Source organism: Panthera uncia, chromosome E1 (genome assembly GCF_023721935.1).
Source record: "Panthera uncia isolate 11264 chromosome E1, Puncia_PCG_1.0, whole genome shotgun sequence".
NCBI classification, from domain to species: Eukaryota; Metazoa; Chordata; class Mammalia; order Carnivora; family Felidae; genus Panthera; species Panthera uncia.
This window is the reverse complement of record NC_064814.1, coordinates 16,550,550-16,567,307: the sequence shown is the minus strand read 5'-3', so window position 1 is coordinate 16,567,307 and position 16,758 is coordinate 16,550,550. Positions and strand designations below refer to the sequence as shown.

The 16,758-nt window shown below is 50.3% G+C and overlaps 1 protein-coding gene across 2 annotated transcripts in view; it reads right to left on the bottom strand.

Annotated features, from left to right (window-relative positions):
* Positions 1–6,623: 6,623 nt before the first annotated feature.
* The window catches only part of ACE (angiotensin I converting enzyme), a 20,655-nt gene continuing 10,520 nt past the window's right edge, over positions 6,624–16,758 (bottom strand). For both annotated transcript variants that reach the window (XM_049636319.1, XM_049636320.1), the window contains 10 exons: positions 15,280–15,423; positions 14,934–15,125; positions 13,482–13,579; positions 13,107–13,279; positions 10,991–11,214; positions 10,532–10,676; positions 10,186–10,284; positions 7,874–7,996; positions 7,340–7,527; positions 6,624–7,146 (listed from right to left, as the gene is read on the bottom strand). In XM_049636319.1, the coding sequence (XP_049492276.1) occupies positions 6,917–7,146; positions 7,340–7,527; positions 7,874–7,996; positions 10,186–10,284; positions 10,532–10,676; positions 10,991–11,214; positions 13,107–13,279; positions 13,482–13,579; positions 14,934–15,125; positions 15,280–15,423 (1,616 nt within the window). In that variant the 3' untranslated portion in view covers positions 6,624–6,916. The remainder of the gene's footprint in view (positions 7,147–7,339; positions 7,528–7,873; positions 7,997–10,185; positions 10,285–10,531; positions 10,677–10,990; positions 11,215–13,106; positions 13,280–13,481; positions 13,580–14,933; positions 15,126–15,279; positions 15,424–16,758) is intronic.

Sequence of the window (16,758 nt, the reverse complement as noted above, 5' to 3'; positions counted from 1 at the left end):
TGTTCCTTTCACTTACTCTGCTCAGCCCAGGTGCACCCAAAGCCTCACTGATGCTTCACCCCTTCATAGGAGCTGACACCATTACCAGAGAAACTGGCCAAATAACCCTCCAAAGATTATGTTATGATCAAAATTATTTAAAACACAAAGAAAGAAAAAGATCAATGACACTTCTGGTTAAGCTGGCCAAGTGAGTTCTCCTGCTTCAAGCATATGGACATACTTGATAAAATATAGTATTTTGTCGTTAACTACAGTGATCATGCTGTACATCACATCCCCAGGAGTTACTTTTTTTTTTTTTTTAGAGAGAGAGAAAGAGAGAGAGAGAGAGAGTATACACAATCAGAGAAGGGCAGACTAGGACTTTTTTCTGAGAGAGAGAGAGAGCGAGCAAGCACATGTGTGCAAGTGGGAAAAGGGTAGAGGGAGAGGGACAGAGGGAATCTTAAGCAGCTCCCATGACCAGGGTGGAACCAACTCTGAGCTTGATCTCATGACTGACCAATGGACTGTGAGATCATGACCTGAGCTGAAATCAAGAGTCGAACGCTTAAACGACTGAGCCACCCAGGCATAAACCAGAAGTTTATGCCTTTTCCCACCTTCATCTTTTTGCCCACCATCCCACCTCCTGCTTCTGGCAACCACCAATCTGTTCCCTGTATCTGTAAGCTCAGTTTTTTGGTGTGTATATGTATACCACCTTTTCATTATCCATTCACCTGTCATTGGACACATAGATTGTTTCCATGTCTTGGCTAGTGTAAATCACGTTGCAATGGACACGAAGGTGCAGATAGCTTTTCAAGACTGATTTCATTTTCTTTGTAAATACCCAGGAGTGAAATTGCTGGATCATATGGTAGTTCTACTTTTAACTTAAGATTTTTTTTAGTGTTTATTTACTTTTGAGAGAGAGACAGAGCACGAGCAGGGGAGGGGTAGAGAGAGAGACACAGAATCTAAAGCAGGCTCCAGGTTCTGAGCTGTCAGCACAGAGCCTGATGTGGGGCTTGAACTCACGATCTGTGAGATCACAACCTGAGTGAAGTCAGATGCCCAACTGACTGAGCCACCCAGGTGCCCCTATTTTTAACCTTTTGAGGAACCTCCATACTGTTTTCTGTAGCGGCTGACAATTTAAGTTCCCACCAACAGTGCACGAGGGTTCTCTTTCTCCATATCCTTGCCAACACTTGATATTTCTTATCTTGTTGATAATGGCCATTCTACTAGGCATGAGGTGATATCTAATTGTGGTTTTTATTTGCATTTCCCTGATGATTAGAGATGTTGAGAACCATTTCATGTGACTGCTGGCCATCTGTATGTCTTCTTTGGAAAAATGTCTATCCAGTTCCTCTGCTCATTTTTTAGTTGGTTTGTTTGGAGTTGTATGAGCTCTTTATATATTTTGTATATTAATTTCTTATCAAATATGTAATTTACAAATATTTTCTCCCATTCTTTAGGTTGCCTTTTCATTTTGTTGATGATTGCCTTTGCTGTGTAAGGGCTTTTTAGTTTGATGTAGTTGCCACCTGTTGATTTTTACTTTTGTTGCCTTTGTTTTTGGTGTCAAATCCAAAATATCATTGCCAACACCAATGTCTAGGAGCTCACTATCTAAGTTATCTTCTAGGAGTTCTATGCTTTCTGGCCTTATGTTTAAGTCTTTAATCCATTTTCAGTTAATTTTTTGTATGGTGTAAGGTAGGGGTCCAGTTTCATTCTTTTGCATGCACCTGCCCAGCTTCCCCAACACTATTTATTGAAGAAAACTATTCTTTTCCCATCTTATATTCTTGGTTTGTCTTAAATATACTGACCATATATGGGCAGGCTTATTTCTGTACTCTCTATACTGTTCCATTGATCTGTGTGTCCATTTTTATGCTGATACCATTCTGTTTTGATTGCTATGGCTTTGTAAGATAGTTTCAAAACAGGAAATGTGATGCTTCCAGCTTTATTCTTCTTTCTCAAAATTGCTTTGGCTATTTGGGGTTAAAAAAATCATGCTTTTTAAAATGTAAAATACAGAGCTGAGATGGAGTGCAAGAAACGGAACTCTTCAGATGCTGAGGAGACAAAGAGGGCTCATGCAGCAGTGAGTGGGGGCCCGTGTGGGAAATCAGAGGGCACCCATGCCCAGAGGGCTGCAGCATTGCTGTCTGCATGGACATAGCTGATCACAGTGGAAGTTGTGCCTCCATCAAGATGGGAGCTAGCAGATGGCTTCCTTTTTAAGGGGGCTCTGCAAGAAGCATCCATGAAACTGACTTTAGGGACATCTTCAGAACACATGCACATGGTGTGTGCATTGGACCCTGCAGAAGAATGTTCCCACTGAAGATGGCTCATAGGTCAGGATTACCAAGTGCCAAAGAGAGTGCAGTGCCATGAAGATCAATAATGATCACCAGTCCCCTCTGAGCACTTTCCAGGTGCGAGGGACCCACTGAGAGCTTTTAGTATATGAATCCTCACCAAAAAACGCATGAGGTAAGTACTGTGATCAATACACCCACTTTATAGATTAGGAAACAGAGGCTCAGAGAGGTTGAGGAACTTACAGTCACATAGCTAGCAAATAGTGGAGGTGGGACTCACATCCCCATGCTCTGGCTCCAGAGCCTGTGCTAAATGACAGACACACCTGAGGAAGGACAGGTCTAACTGCAGTCTGAAAGGGACTTAAAATATAGATCTTTACACCATATGGAAAGATTAAATCAAACCAGATTAAAGACCTAAATATAAGAGCTAAGATCAGAAAACTCTTTGAAGAAATCATATGGGAAAAGCTTCACAACATTAGATTTGACAATGATATTTTGGATATGACACCAAAAGCACAGGCAATAACAAAAACCCCAGACAAATTGGATTTCATCAAAGTTAAAAACTTTTGTGCATCAAAGAACACGAGAAACAGAGTAAAAAGGCAACCCACAGAATGGGAGAAAAGATTTGTAAATTATATATCTGGTAAGGGTTAATATTTAGAATACATGAAAACTCTCAAACTCAACAATGAGAAAACAACCCAAATCAGTGATAGGCAAAGGATCTGAGTAGATATCTCTCAAAAGATTATATACAAATGGGTAATAAGCACTTGAAAAGATGCTCCATATCATTAATTATTAGGGAAATGCAAATCAAAACCATGAGATACCGCCAGAATGGCTATTACCAAACATCAACCGTTGGCCAAGACATGGAGAAACTGGACCTGTGTAGAGTGCTACTGGGAATATAAAATGGTGCAGCCACTGTGAAAAAGAGTATGATGGTTCCTCAAAAAAATCAAAGGATTCCCATATAATCCAGCAATTCCAATTTAGGGTACATATTCAAAAGAATTGAAAGTAGGGACTTGGAGAGATACAGTGGTGCTGGTTGCCAGGACAATATGAATGCACTCAATGCCACTGGGCTGCATGCTTAAAAATGGTTAAAATGGCACATTGTATGGGAGGTACATTATGCCAAAACTTAAAAAAATACTGATCTTAGAGTGGTAAAAAAGAGAAAAAATAGAATCCATGAAGAATAGGCTTTTGTGAAAACACAGGGGATTTGAGAGAGAGATGTGAAAATGAAAAACAGTTATTAAGTTGGAACAATGAAAATCGCTCTGGCCAGGTTAAGCAGCAGGCTGGGATGCAGAACTGGGGAATCTCCTGGAACACAGGACAGAGGGAGAGATGAGAAATATGAGCAAGGATTAGGAGACAGAGGACAAAATGGCCCCAGGCAGCATCGGGGAAGAGTCCCCAAAGAGATGACTGGAAAGGAGGAGGGTGACGTTCAAAGAGATGATGCCTGTGTTTCCAGAACTGAGGAAAGCTGAGTCCCTCAGGTGAGCAAACTCATTGCGCTCCAGGGAAGTCGATGGTGCAGAAACCATGAGAAAGTTCCTGGAAGACACGGGAGATGTGAGTGTTCAACTGTCACCAGTGAGCTGCTCTGGACCTTTTCCTCTATCTGTCTAGTGAGGGGCTGATCTCTGCTTGGCTTTCCTGTTGTCACGGTCTGTGACTTGGGGAGGTGATGCATTTTTTTATAAAGAGAGGAAACTATATACTATAAGTTCTATATTATCTCACTTAATCTTTGCAGAAATTTAAGACGGTTTGTAAGAACCCTTTCGTAGGTGTCAAAATGGAGGCTCAGAAAATTGAATTCTCCAGGCCACTAAGGTACTATGTGCAGAGGCAGGATTTGACTCAGGCCTAGTCCAAAGCCACTGGATTCACTCATGTTAGAGCCAGGGTAGGCTGGAATGGGGGTGGGCAATTGGAAGAAGAGGGTGTTTGAGATATCAGAGAAACTGTCCAGCAACCATGCCTACCTTGGGCCCTCATAGTTAAGAGCTGCTGAGGCGTGATCAGCCGTCAGACATCAGCAGGTGCAGCACAGGGAAGGGCTCAGACTTCAGGGTCACTGGTAGAAAATGCCAGAATGGCCTCTCTTTCTGCTGTCATCCCTCCTCTTCCTCTGCCTTCTTCTAGTTAGACCTAGCTGTACCCCCCTCACCCTAGGAGACAGTAACAGGAGTCCAAACAATTTTAATATTTCAAAAAGCCTAGGGGATAAGGCTGGTTAGGCTGACCCTCATGTTAAGTCTCGTTGCCCTCAGTCAGACCTTTGGATGTTGACTGCTTGGTGCCCTCATGCTCTTCCATAAGCTGTGACAGGCAGCATGAACCCCTGTGTTCACAAAGATAGGAAACGGCATTCTGACAATGACCTTTGTCTGGCAGACAAAGAGCTTTTGAAACGTCAGGCTGGGGACGGTGGGGGGAGGGGGTAATTAAAAAGTCTTTGGTGGTAGAATCTTAGAACTATTTAGAGGATATGTTTATAAATTCCATTGTCCTAACTAATCATAAACTCCTATCCTCTTGCATATCCAAAATACTTCAACCCCACATCCTGCTCCATGGAACAGGCTTGTACAACCTAGTCTATGTGCAACATGCACACTGACACATGCACACACAGATACACACCCAGACACAGACACACATGGCAGCTGGAGATTGGGAGGGCAAAAAAGCTGGACCAATGGATATTGGAGACAGATGTTGGGGGCTGGGCCTGGCTGAAGTCAAGGCATCAGCAAAGCCGGGAATAGGCTCTGATGAGGGGTCCTCACAGAGGGGCCAGGCTGGCAGTGGAAGCCTCTGGCCTTGGGCAACTGATCAACTTCCATTTCGCCAGGTTCTAGATTTGGCATTTGACTATCTGAAAAATCGATTGTTGTGTTAATTGGAAAAAGGATACACAAGCATAGATACACTGTGATCTCATTTAAAATATGTACCAAAGGGGCGCTTGATTGGCTCGGTCAGTTAAGTGTCTCAGGTCATGATCTCACAGTTCGTGAGTTCGAGCCCCACATCGGGCTCTCTTCTGTCAGCCCAGAGCCTGCTTCAGATCCTCTGTCTCCCTTTCTCTCTGCCCCTCCCCCACTCGTTCTCTCTCTCTCTCTCTCAAAAATTAACATTAAAAAATTTTAAAATTAAAAATAAAATATGTACTGAGAAAAAAAAGTGGAAAGATATGCAGTAAAACCTGGGATGGTAGGTCACTCGTTCTGCGAGTGTTCTGCAAGACAAGCAAACATTTGTAATAAATTTTAACTTGATAAATGAGAGATGTCTTGCAATACGAGTAGTACATGATGCTGAATGTCACACAATCACAACAGAGCCAATGGTTCTTGAACTTCACTTTGATATATGAGTGCTTTGGATTACCAGCATGTTTCTGGAAAGAATTATGCTCGCAAACCAAGGTTTTAATGTATACCAAAATGTCAGTGGTGCTTTTCTCTTGGTGTTGATATAAAGGGCTTTTATTGTCTCTATAGTTTTCTGTATTTTCCAAATTTTCTATACTAAACATATAGATAAAAGTTATAAAAATGTCCCTCAAAATGCTACTTCCTCAAGCCCACATTGACTTTTTGAGGGAAGGCTCAGGGTGAGAGAATGAGCTTGGGGGAATGGGAAGGGGTGGCCTCCGGAAGTTAATCCCTGTGTGACTGCTAGCTCTTGCCAAGCTCCAGCATTTAGGGCCCTTCTCCATCTGGGGTGAAAAGGGTCTAGCCTTGGACCCCATGGGCAATACTCAAATAGCTCTGTCCAGTCATACAAGTAGACACGGAGCTGGTGCAGGCAGCCTGAGGTGACCAATGCGGTCAGTTCTGCACCCTCACTGAGTCAGACACGGGCAAGGCGCTCTCCCCCTGGGACCCGGAGGAGAGCCAGAAGTCTTCCATCTAAAGGACCTGCCATTTATGGGAAAGCTGGGGCAGGGCTCCCGAAGCACGTGGAAATGGAAGGCCGGAAGCCCAGAATGTCTGCTCCCTCCCCCGTCTTCTTGGGTTGGTGCCGAGGCTGGGCAGGGGCTGCTGGCCACGGCGGGACATTGGCTGACTGCCTGGGCTAGGGGCGGGTGCTGGGGCCAGAGCTCCAGGGCATTTTCCCAGGCTCTTCTTGGAGGAGGATGAAGATGTCCAGTGAAGTGACCCACTTGACTGCCAGGAGGTGGGAGAGTGTCCCAGTCCCTGTCCCTGGCTTCCCTATGAGGGACACAGACTCAGATGGGGGAGGCAGGTCCTTTAATTGTATTCACAGAGAGACTGGGAGGGGGCTCCATGTTAGGTGGCCTGCTGCCCAGGGACTCGGGGGCAGGGTCCGTGGGGGTTTGCGGTCTGGAGGGCAGATGGTCAGTACGGGACTCTAGACATGGTAGTGGGGGAACAGGGTGGGAGGAGGGGGGCTGGCTGAGGTGAGCCTCGAGAGGAGCAGTGGGTCCTCTGCCCACGCCCCCATGCCCCCGATCTGGTCTCTTGGTGGCAGAAGCTCCCCGGCAGGCCCAGCCCAGCCCGGTCATCTCAGGAGTGCCTCAGCTCCACCTCGGAGCCAAACTGGGGCCCATGGTGGGGCTGGTGGAGGCTGTGACGGCGGATGCTGAAGAGCCGCTGGGTGAGGACCAAGGTGGCCACCAGCAGGGTTACGCCCAGGAAGAGCAGCACCCACTGGCCCACACGGGCCTGCTGCTCCTCCAGGTCCAGGCCCAGGAAGTTGACACGGCCGTTGCCTGGGACGGGGCCTTCTGAGTGAGCTGGGCAGGGAAAGCAAGGAGAGCAGGCGATGGGCAGGCTGTGGGCAGGCAGTGGGCAGGCAGTGGGCAGACGGATGGGCAGGGCTGGGGCTTGGTTAGGCTCGCTTCCCTGTTCTTGCTCTGAGGTCAGACTGCAGTCTGCCTGAACTGGGGAGGGGGCTGGCCTGGGGCTGAGGGGGATGGGGTGTGGTACCAGAGTTTGGTGTCCAGTTGTACTGAGGCCAGCCCAGCTTCTCCCCGTGCCGCCCATTTTCAGTGAGAAGCCAGTCCAGCAGCGGCTTGAAGTAGTTCATCATGGCGGACGCAGACATGTTGGTCTGGCCTGTGATGAGCTTCATGGCTTCTGGCCATGGCTTACTGAAGCCCAGTTTCATGGCATCCCTAGGGGAGCACCAGAGAAGGGACACAGAGTCAGTCAGAAGGACAAGTAGGGAGGCTTGCTGCTCCTGCCCCAGCCTAATTCCCGCCTTCCATGTCCCCTCTTCTGGCCTAAACCTCCTTTGGGATTGGGAGGGCTTGAGCAGGTCTGGGGGTAGGGGATGGGAATGGGGGAGGGATGGTTGGGGCCCAGAGGGCTCTAGTTCCCCATTGGGGTGGCACATTAAGGTCTGGCACAGGCTCCACCTGGGATCCCCAACCCAGACGCCAAAATGGCAGGTTTTCCCAGAAAAGCCCCACTGGGGTCAGAGCATGGGAAACGGTCAAAAGAAAGCCAGAAAAGACTCACGCCAGGCGCTTTCCTGCCTCCTTAGACTGGTAGATGTCACATGTGTGCAAGGGGCCCTTGTGGCCAGCTGCCTGACACAGAGCCTCATGGAACTGGAACTGAATGACAAAGCCGACAAAGTACCTGGAGTGGAAGGAAGCATGGTGTGGGATGGGGTGGCTGAGGACCTGTGCCACCGAGCCCCAGTTGCCCGTCACCTTCCACTGCAGCCCGGGTGTTGCAGGGAGCTCACCCTCTGGTCTTTAGGGTCTTCAAGGCTCCCTGTTCCCATGCCTCCCACCCGAGAGGCTCCTTCCACGTCTCGGGAGGACCTGCTTTGAGGAGCTCTGGGGATCACTCATGGGTGAGGAGGGTCAGGGCAGAGCCCTTCAAAGATTTGGACAGTTGCTTCTGAGGCAGTAAGGTCTCCATCCCTGGGGTGTATGCAAGTAGAGGCCAGGTGTTGCCTCAAGAGTCCCACGCTTCTGGCAGGGTGGTTTGGGCAGGGAAGCCAGCCCAAATGATCCCCTTTATTCCAAACAGCAGGGATTCCCTGGTATAAATCTGCAGGTCAAAGCCAGAGCCACCTCTGCACTTCGTTCAGAATGTCCCAAACCAGCAGCGCTGGCCTCCCACTTTGAATGCTGGGCATAAGCCATGTGCCACTAACTTTCCTGGCATTTCTTAAAAGTGCTTTGCCAAGTTTGTTGGTCAGAATTTGGAATGTGTCTCCTTTGCCCACCCCTGCCCTGGAGAATTATCTACTCTAAGCTCAGAAGCTAACCATTCACTTGGGCCTGGCTTTCACATGAAAGTGAGTGCCAGCTTGCAAGCTGGGAAACCAGTGGAGAAGGCAGGTGGTAGCCCTCCTCACAGGTCATCCTGGTACATTGTCCATCCAGGTTGGGCCTGTTCTAAGGGCCCTTGGATACCCCTTGGTCCCTTGCCCACAGCTGCTCTCTGGAACATCTGAGAAGGCTTTCTCTCCTTTCCTACACAGTGGGAACACAATTCACCCGCCCTACACTTCTTTATTAGGTCCTGACTATATGCTGACATCATGCCAGGTGCTAGGTTGGGAAGGTGGGCACCATGAGCACGAGCCCTCCCCCACTGGGCTTCCAGGAACCACAGGTGGCAAGGGCTGGAAGTGACCAGAGCCCTCCTGGGACAGCCCTCCTTGCCCTCTGCCTTGCCTCACACGTGGCCTGGGCTATCTGCAGGTCAGGGACACACAGACCCTCCCCTCAGATGTCCCCAGACCCTTCTCTACCAGGAGGGTCCCAGACCCTATAATTACCCTTCCTAGCCCTCAGTAAGTGCTCTCCTGCAGCAGGCAGAAGGGAAGGGCTGGACATGTCTACACTCTGGCTACGTGACTCACAGCACTGGTGTGTTTACATGTCCCAGTTAAGAGTGCAACTTCAGGGGTGCCTGGGTGGTTCAGTCGGTTAAGCGTCCAACTCTTGGTTTTGGCTCAGGTCATGATCCCACGGTTTTGTGAGTTCAAGCCCCACATCAGGCTCTGTGCTGGCAGCACAGAGCCTGCTTGGGATTCTCTCTCTCTCCCTCTCTCTCTCCCCTGCCCCCTGCTAATGCTGTCTCTGTCTCTCTCAAAATAAATAAATAAAAACTTTTAAAAAAGAATATAAATTCATACTAGTGCGTTATGGCCACCATTTCCTGATCATGCTCTGTATTGGACAGTATGTTGAGAAGTTAAGTTCTGCTACAATTTTGTGAAATCTGCTACGATTTCACAGGTGCAGAAACTGATGCTCACAGACACTGAAAAATTTGCTTAAGGAAACAAAGAAGTGGAAACAAGATTTGAACCCAGTTATGCCTGACCCCAGAACCCAGTTCTGCCTGACTCCATGCCCCTGAGAGCATAGCCTCCCAGTCCAACTGGGTCTCTAACCCTAGTTTTAGTGTGTAGAAGGTCTTCCAGGTATAATTCCAATTATATCACAGGCAATATGTTGAATATATATTAAAGAAATCACAATCTTGTTTAAAAACAAAATAAAACAAAACAAAACAGTGCTTAGCTCTAGCCATGGGTCATGGGTCATGGTTAATAATGTTAACTATCCAACCAAGGTCTTGTAACCATTAGCCAATTATAGTAGAGTTTCTGTTTTCAAATGCCTGGAGGGTAGAGGCTCTCATCACATCAAAAGTGTGAAACAACAATGAGCCTTGGTGGCAGGTAAGTGGCCTAGGCACAATGTGCTATGCAGCCAGGCCTCCCAGGTCACCGAGACAGGTAGCTCCCCACAGGGCAGTAACGGCACTTTGAACATTGAATAGCCTCCTCCCTTCCCCTTTACCTGATATAAGGCACACTTGAAGGAACGTGGAATTTGGCCCCTGGGTCAAAGTCCCCTTGAGCCCGGGCCACTGGGGGGCAGAGGCCCTGGTACTTTAGCCTGTCAAGGGGAAAGATGTTGGAGGGAGGGTTTGGGGAGAATAAAGTCAGGAAGAGTTGGTATTTTTGAGGTGAAGGGTGAACCTTGCCCCGGGGGTTCCACTGGACAGTCCAGATTCTGGTGTGCTGTGCCTCTGTGCACAATCACCCCCTGTGCACCTCATCACTTACACACACACTCACATATACAGATACCCATGGAGACACCCCCCCCCCGAACCCACACCCCCACAAGATCATTCTAGAACCTGAGGTTCCACCACTCTTGGTTGTAGTTCTCCTTGGTGATGCTTCCATCAAATACCCTCCAGCGCCACTGGTCGACGAGGTAGCTGAAGGGGACAAAGGCGATCTTGTCGAGTGCCATCTTCATCAGAAAATTGATGTCTTGCTCTGCCAAGGGAAGGGAGCCTGGTCACCAGATCTCTGCCTGCCTCCTGCCACGTCCCAGTGGCTCAGCCATGATGGGTGTGTGGTGGGTGGAGAGGGGAGGAGTGGGCTCTGTGCCTTTCTGGGTCTAGCGACCTGCCTCTTGGGCTGGTATGGGAGTTCCATCCTCCCGGCTCACCCTGCTGGTGGCCTCCTTATTCCCCACTGTTCTGTCCCAACCTCTGCCTATGAGCCATCAAGTCCCCTCTCCCAGCCTCCCAAGCTCACTGCCCCTTCTTAGTCCCTCTGCCCACCAGGACTTCCCATTCCTCTCTCACCATAGCCGCCACCCTCGCTACTCAGCAGGTTGATACTGTGGAGGTGCTTGGGGGTAGACACTGAGAGGGCCAGCACATCTCCAATGGCCTCGTGAAAGCCAGGGTTGGCACCCTCCCGGAAGGTCACAGGCAAGTCCTTGTACTGCATGAAATACTGTATGTGGCCCATTTCATGATGGGCCACCACCAGGTCCTCCATGTTGACAGTGGTGCACTGCTTGATCCTGGAACACGGGGGGTGGGGCAAAGGGACCCGCTGTCCTTACTGCATACAAAGCAGACCCCCATCAATGCTATATGCAGGGAACACAGCTTTATGGGAAGGAAAACCAAAGGAGGTATGGAATGAGCCCGAGAAGGAGGGAATCTGAGGGTCAGAAGCCCCTACAGCATGGTCATCCAGGCCATTCTTCTGCTTCCAACTTCTCTGAATCACTCCAGCCCTCACTGCCATGCTGTTTTCTGACTGTGCAAAGTACTTGCTCAAAAGGCATAACTGAGGCTTCGCACTCAATTGTGATTAGCGCAGAGCTTTCTAGAATGTGGATTCTGTGTTTTTCATGCACATATTTTGTCTCTTCCAAGACTTAGGTTTCTTGAAGGGAACAACAGTTATTCTGAGCTTTTCTACATCCCATGTGCCCAACACCAGCAAACACATTCACCCAGGACTTTCGTGGTTAGGGCTGAAATGACATCTACAGAGCTGTCCACATCAGAGGCCCAACCTTGCCCTTCATCTTTCCTCATTCTCTTTTGTGAGCCGATCAAATTCTCCCTTGGATATAACCAAAACCCTTCAGTTCAGTTGACCACATTTTTCTGCCATTGTATTGGGATGGGAAGAACCTCCTGGCATCCTGGTAACACCGAGGTTGGGGTCTGCCCACCTTCTCCTATGATTCCCCATACAAGGAAAACTCCCAAGAGAGTTCTCAACCCTCTGATTCTGTACATCCATCCCTACAGCTGCAGTCCTCATGCCTTTGAAGGAAGGGCCCAAGGATAGGCAATCCCGTGAACTCTGGCTGTTTTGTTCTAGTCTCTCTGTGTCCACTCTTACTAGAAGAAACTTCATCAATAGTGGCAGATCATCTTTGCCACTTCTCCCAAGAGGTGGGGTCTTCTTTTCCTTCTTTGCATCTGTGACTTGCTTCAGCCAAGAAAATGTGGCAGAAGTGACTCTGTGCCAGTTTTGGATTTAGCCTTTAAGAAACCAGGCTGTTCTTGCTTTCTTTCTGGGGGATGCCGACTGCCAGTAAGAAATCTGACTGACTGACTGTCATACTGGGAGGAAGCCCAAGCTAGCCTGTAGAAAGATGGTCCCACCAATCCCCAGCTTCTCCAGTCATCCCAGTCCGAGGACCCAACATGTGAGTACAGAAGCCAAATGAAGCTTCCTGTCCCAGCACGTGCCACATGGAGAAAAACTGAGGTACCCAACCAAGAGCCAGAACCAAGGCTCCAGACACATGGCCCCACTGAGCTACACCAGCATCTCCAGCCATCAGAGCTACCCCAGCTGAGGTCTCCATCATTGCACAGCAGGGACAAGCCATTTCCACTGCATGTTGCCTGCGTTCCTGACTGATAAAACCACAAATATAAACAAATGGTTGTTCTATGGCACTAAGTTTTGGGGTGGTTTGTGCATCTGTCTATGCAGCAATAGACAACTGTCCTCCAATGAAGGCAGCTTCTGAGCCTCTGCCAATGGTGAATATGGATCTGTGCAAAGCCCCCCATGTTCTCATGTACCTGTCTGTGTCAAGACACATGCACCCAGGAAGATGGCCTGCTGTAGGCAGAGGTCACTCCAGAATGAGGGAAGGCTGGGAAGCTCTCACAGTGCTCACCTAGCACTGGGACCTTGGGCACTAACCAAGCTAGTGAAGCTGGTCAGTGCTTGAGAAGACCCTCACCTCGTAGACAAGGCTCCCCTGCCAGAAGCCAATGGCCAACCCGAGGCCAGGCCCAATGTTCTTGACCTTTCATGCTAAGCTCTGGCCCCTATACTTGTTTCTGCTCACTCTGGCTGAGGGGACAATAGTGGAAGCTGTACTTGGTTCATCTCCTTGCCCACTGATAAGGTCCCCTGGCTGCAACCTGGACACACCTGAAGTCCTTGCCATTGTAGAAGTCCCAGGCAGAGGCGTGGCACACTACTTCCCGCCCGTCAGTCGGCTTTTCTAGCATTGACTTGTTCCAGAACTCAAAGGGCACAGGCAACAGCCCCAGGGAGGTGAAGAAATTGTCCGCTTCCTCAAACATCCTTCTGGGTGTCCAGCCCTACAAGCAGAGGGAGCCCTGCCAAACCTGGGGCCTCTGGGGACAGACTGTGTACTGCGTCAGGGTGGGGGTTAGGAGAGGGCTCAGCCAGAGGGAATTCCTGAAGCAGAGGCCTTCTCCCACCAAGGCAGAGGTCTCCCCTCCCTTGTGCCTTGGGGTTTCCCTGGAGGAGCAGAAATGTGATGAGGGGCCCAGTGCGCACCTGCTTTATCATGGCCTCTGTGGCATCTATCTTGGGGGCTGAAGGGAAAGGTACCACCAAGTCATAGATGTTGGACCAGGTCTGAGCCCACATGTTCCCTGGAGGCAGGGAGGGGAAGAGAAGGCAGACAGAGGAGAGAGAGATGTTATTTCTTACACTCAACACCATCACCCATGGAGAAGGAACCAGATCCCAAGCCTTATGATCACAAATGTATCCCGAGCACCTGCTATTTGCAAACCGTGCTGGGATTTGACATACATTGTTTTTAGCCTGCACATCCAGCCCTGCTTTGAGTGCCAAGGGCTGAGTTCTAAGCCCCAGCTCTGCCCCCACTCTGGGGGCCACTTGGGCGTAATGCCTCCTTTTCCTGGGGTCTGTGTTTCTCAGTCATTGAGCTGATATCCGCTCCCACATCCTTGATCAAGGATGGCTGGTGTCTTGGGCTACAAGGACCCTAGAGACTGAGCAGGAACTAGATCCAAAGCTGGATGAGTTTCTGGAGTCTCCCTCACAGTTGGCAAATGGTCTGTGGCCCCGTCTGGCCTCTCTGCTCATAGTAACGAACCCCCCAGGGATGTGTTCTCTGTGGCTCGACAGGGACAAGAACCTGGTGACCTCCACTTTGCTCTAGTCCCTGCCAGACCTCACTGTCTTCCACTGCCTACTTCATTCATTCAGGGCATTTGAGTTTACAACCCCTGAAAAAATGAGGGTTCAAAAGTTGGGATGGATCTACACTCTCAATATTCTCTGTTCTCCTAATTCCTCTTCGCCTGAGTGTTGTCCTTCTAACTCCCTACTGCTACTTTTTCCATCTGTCAGAATCTCTCATCTTTTAAAATTTTTTTTTTTAATTTTTGAGGGAGAGGGTGAGAGCACACGTTTGAGCAGGGAAGGGCAGAGAGGGGGACACAGGATCTGAAGCAGGATCTGTGCTGATAGCAGCGAGCCCGATGCAGGGCTCAAACCGTGAGATCGTGACCTGAGCTGAAGTTGGATGCTTAACCGACTGAGCCACCAAGCCTTCCCAGAACCTCTCATCTTTCAAGGCTCTGCTCGTGTGCCACTTCCTGGGGGGGGGGTGCTCACTTCTCATTCCCGGCCCCTTCCTCACCACCCCTGCCCAAGCATCATGGGTCATATGGTCTCCTGCGATGACATTATGAATTCTGTCACTGCTCCACCCGTGGCGACCTGCACCGAGTGACTCTGTAGCAAGTGTGCTAAATGCAAGCAAGGGGCTCGTCTCCCCGAACCCAGCTGCCACCCGGCCCCGGCCCCGGCAACATTCCCTCCAGCCTCACACCCTCACTCCCTCCACCTGATACACCATCGTAGGATCCTGCCCAGCCTGCCCTCTGCCATGTGGAGAGCACCGGCCCCACCTTTCCTCATCTGTGTCTGTCCCCCACCCCGCACCCCCACCCCAGGCCCAGTCCCTGTGCTCACCCAGCAGGTGAGCTGGAATGGGGCCCTCCAGGTTGATGTGTTGGGGCCCGTAGTGGCGGTGCAGGGCCCGGCGCACGTAGGCGTGCAGGTTCAGGTAGAGCGGCTGCAGCTCCTGGTAGAGCTGCTCCAGGTCGCGTTCCAGGGTTGGCATCTCGTACATGGCTCTCCAGGAGTCACCTGCATCTTCGTAGCCTGCAGAGGGGGCACAGGCTCTCTCAACACCTGACCATTCCCTGAGCACCCTCTGCCCCGCCCCCTCTAGGACCTCCCTCTCACCAAGGTTAGGGGCTCAGAGGACCCCTCTGAGGGTCCCAGAGAGCCCGAGATCTTGGCCAGAGGGACTCACCATTGAGCTTGGCAGCCTTGTTGGCAAGTTCCACATATTTGGGGAAAAAGGGGAGGATTGCTCTCCCCACCTTGTCTCGCCAGCTCTCCCAGGCCCACAACAGATCTTCATGTTTCCGGGACGTGGCCATCAGATTCGTCAGATCTGGGGGGGCGTGGGGGGTAGTGACTTGAGCCTCCAGCCCTGGGCTCACCTCCCACCTCCTATAAGGTGATCTTAGTCATAGGAGTTTGGAACTCGGATAAAATTGGTGAACTCACGTCAAAAGGCCTGTACAGGCAGTGAGTCTAGTGAAATGGGAGAAAGGGCGGTGCCAGTCCTACAAAGACTTACAGGGCGGGTGGCCCCAGGGCCACGCTGCACGCACACCACCTCAGGGTTGCAGCAGCCTTGTGAAGGGTGCGCGGGTTTGCACATCAGCGTTTTGGTGACATGGCGGGTCCCCCCAGCCAGGAAGTGGCCCAGCCAGGCACAAACCCAGACTCCAGGGCTGCTGCTCCCCACTGATTCCCTGCAAACCCCTCTGTGGGAAGGACAAACGGCTTGGCCGTCACAAGACCTGAGTTCCTATCTAGTCATCCACTGACCCGAAAATTACCTTGCAAGTCACAGGACCCCCCTCCTTTCCCTACCTTTAAACATTTTTTATTTATTTTTGAGAGACAGAGAGAGACGGAGTGTGAGTGGGGGAGGGGCAGAAGGAGAGGGAGACACAGAATCCGAAGCAGGCTCCAGGCTCTGAGCTGTCGGCACAGAGCCCGACGTGGGGACCGAACTCACAAACCGTGAGATCATGACCTGAGTCAAAGTCGGGCGCTTAACCGACTGAGCCCCCCAGGTGTCCCTCCCTATCTTTAAAATGGGGATAATCCAGCACTCATGGGGTGGAAAAAGTCAAAAGGAAGCACAAGGCCCCTGAGCAGGGAGTGAGCCTTGTTGGTCGCTGAGTCCTCACAGGGCCCCGGGCACCTTTCGCTAACGGTTAGTGAACCGGACTAAATAAAAGGATTGCTGTGAAGACAGTACAGAGAGCCATCCCAACATCATCAGGGAGCCCGGAAGTCCTGGGTCTGTGTCCTGTCAAAGCCACGGGACTGTGCGTGTTGCCTCCTCAACATAGATTAAGTGGAGCTGACACGCACCTCTCGGAGCTGGGGTGAGGACGGCCTGAGCTCATGTGTCATTTTGGAAGCCTCACACAGACCGATGGTGGCTTCTCTTTCTGCCTGAGGACAGCATCTGGGGTCCCCCCACACCTCACTGACTCGCGTTCTCTCCGTTTCAGAACGTGCTTCATGATATCTACTTCTCACAGAGAATAAAGTACATTCAAGTTAGTTCTGTTTAGGGAAAAAAATGTATTTTGAGAATTTCACCTCTGCCCTCTGCCGCTGCGAGTATTCTGTTTTGTTGCTTCTTAGTTTCACTAATGGCAGTGCTCTGACGGCCCAGGCCTGGGTTAGGAGGCTAATTGACGGG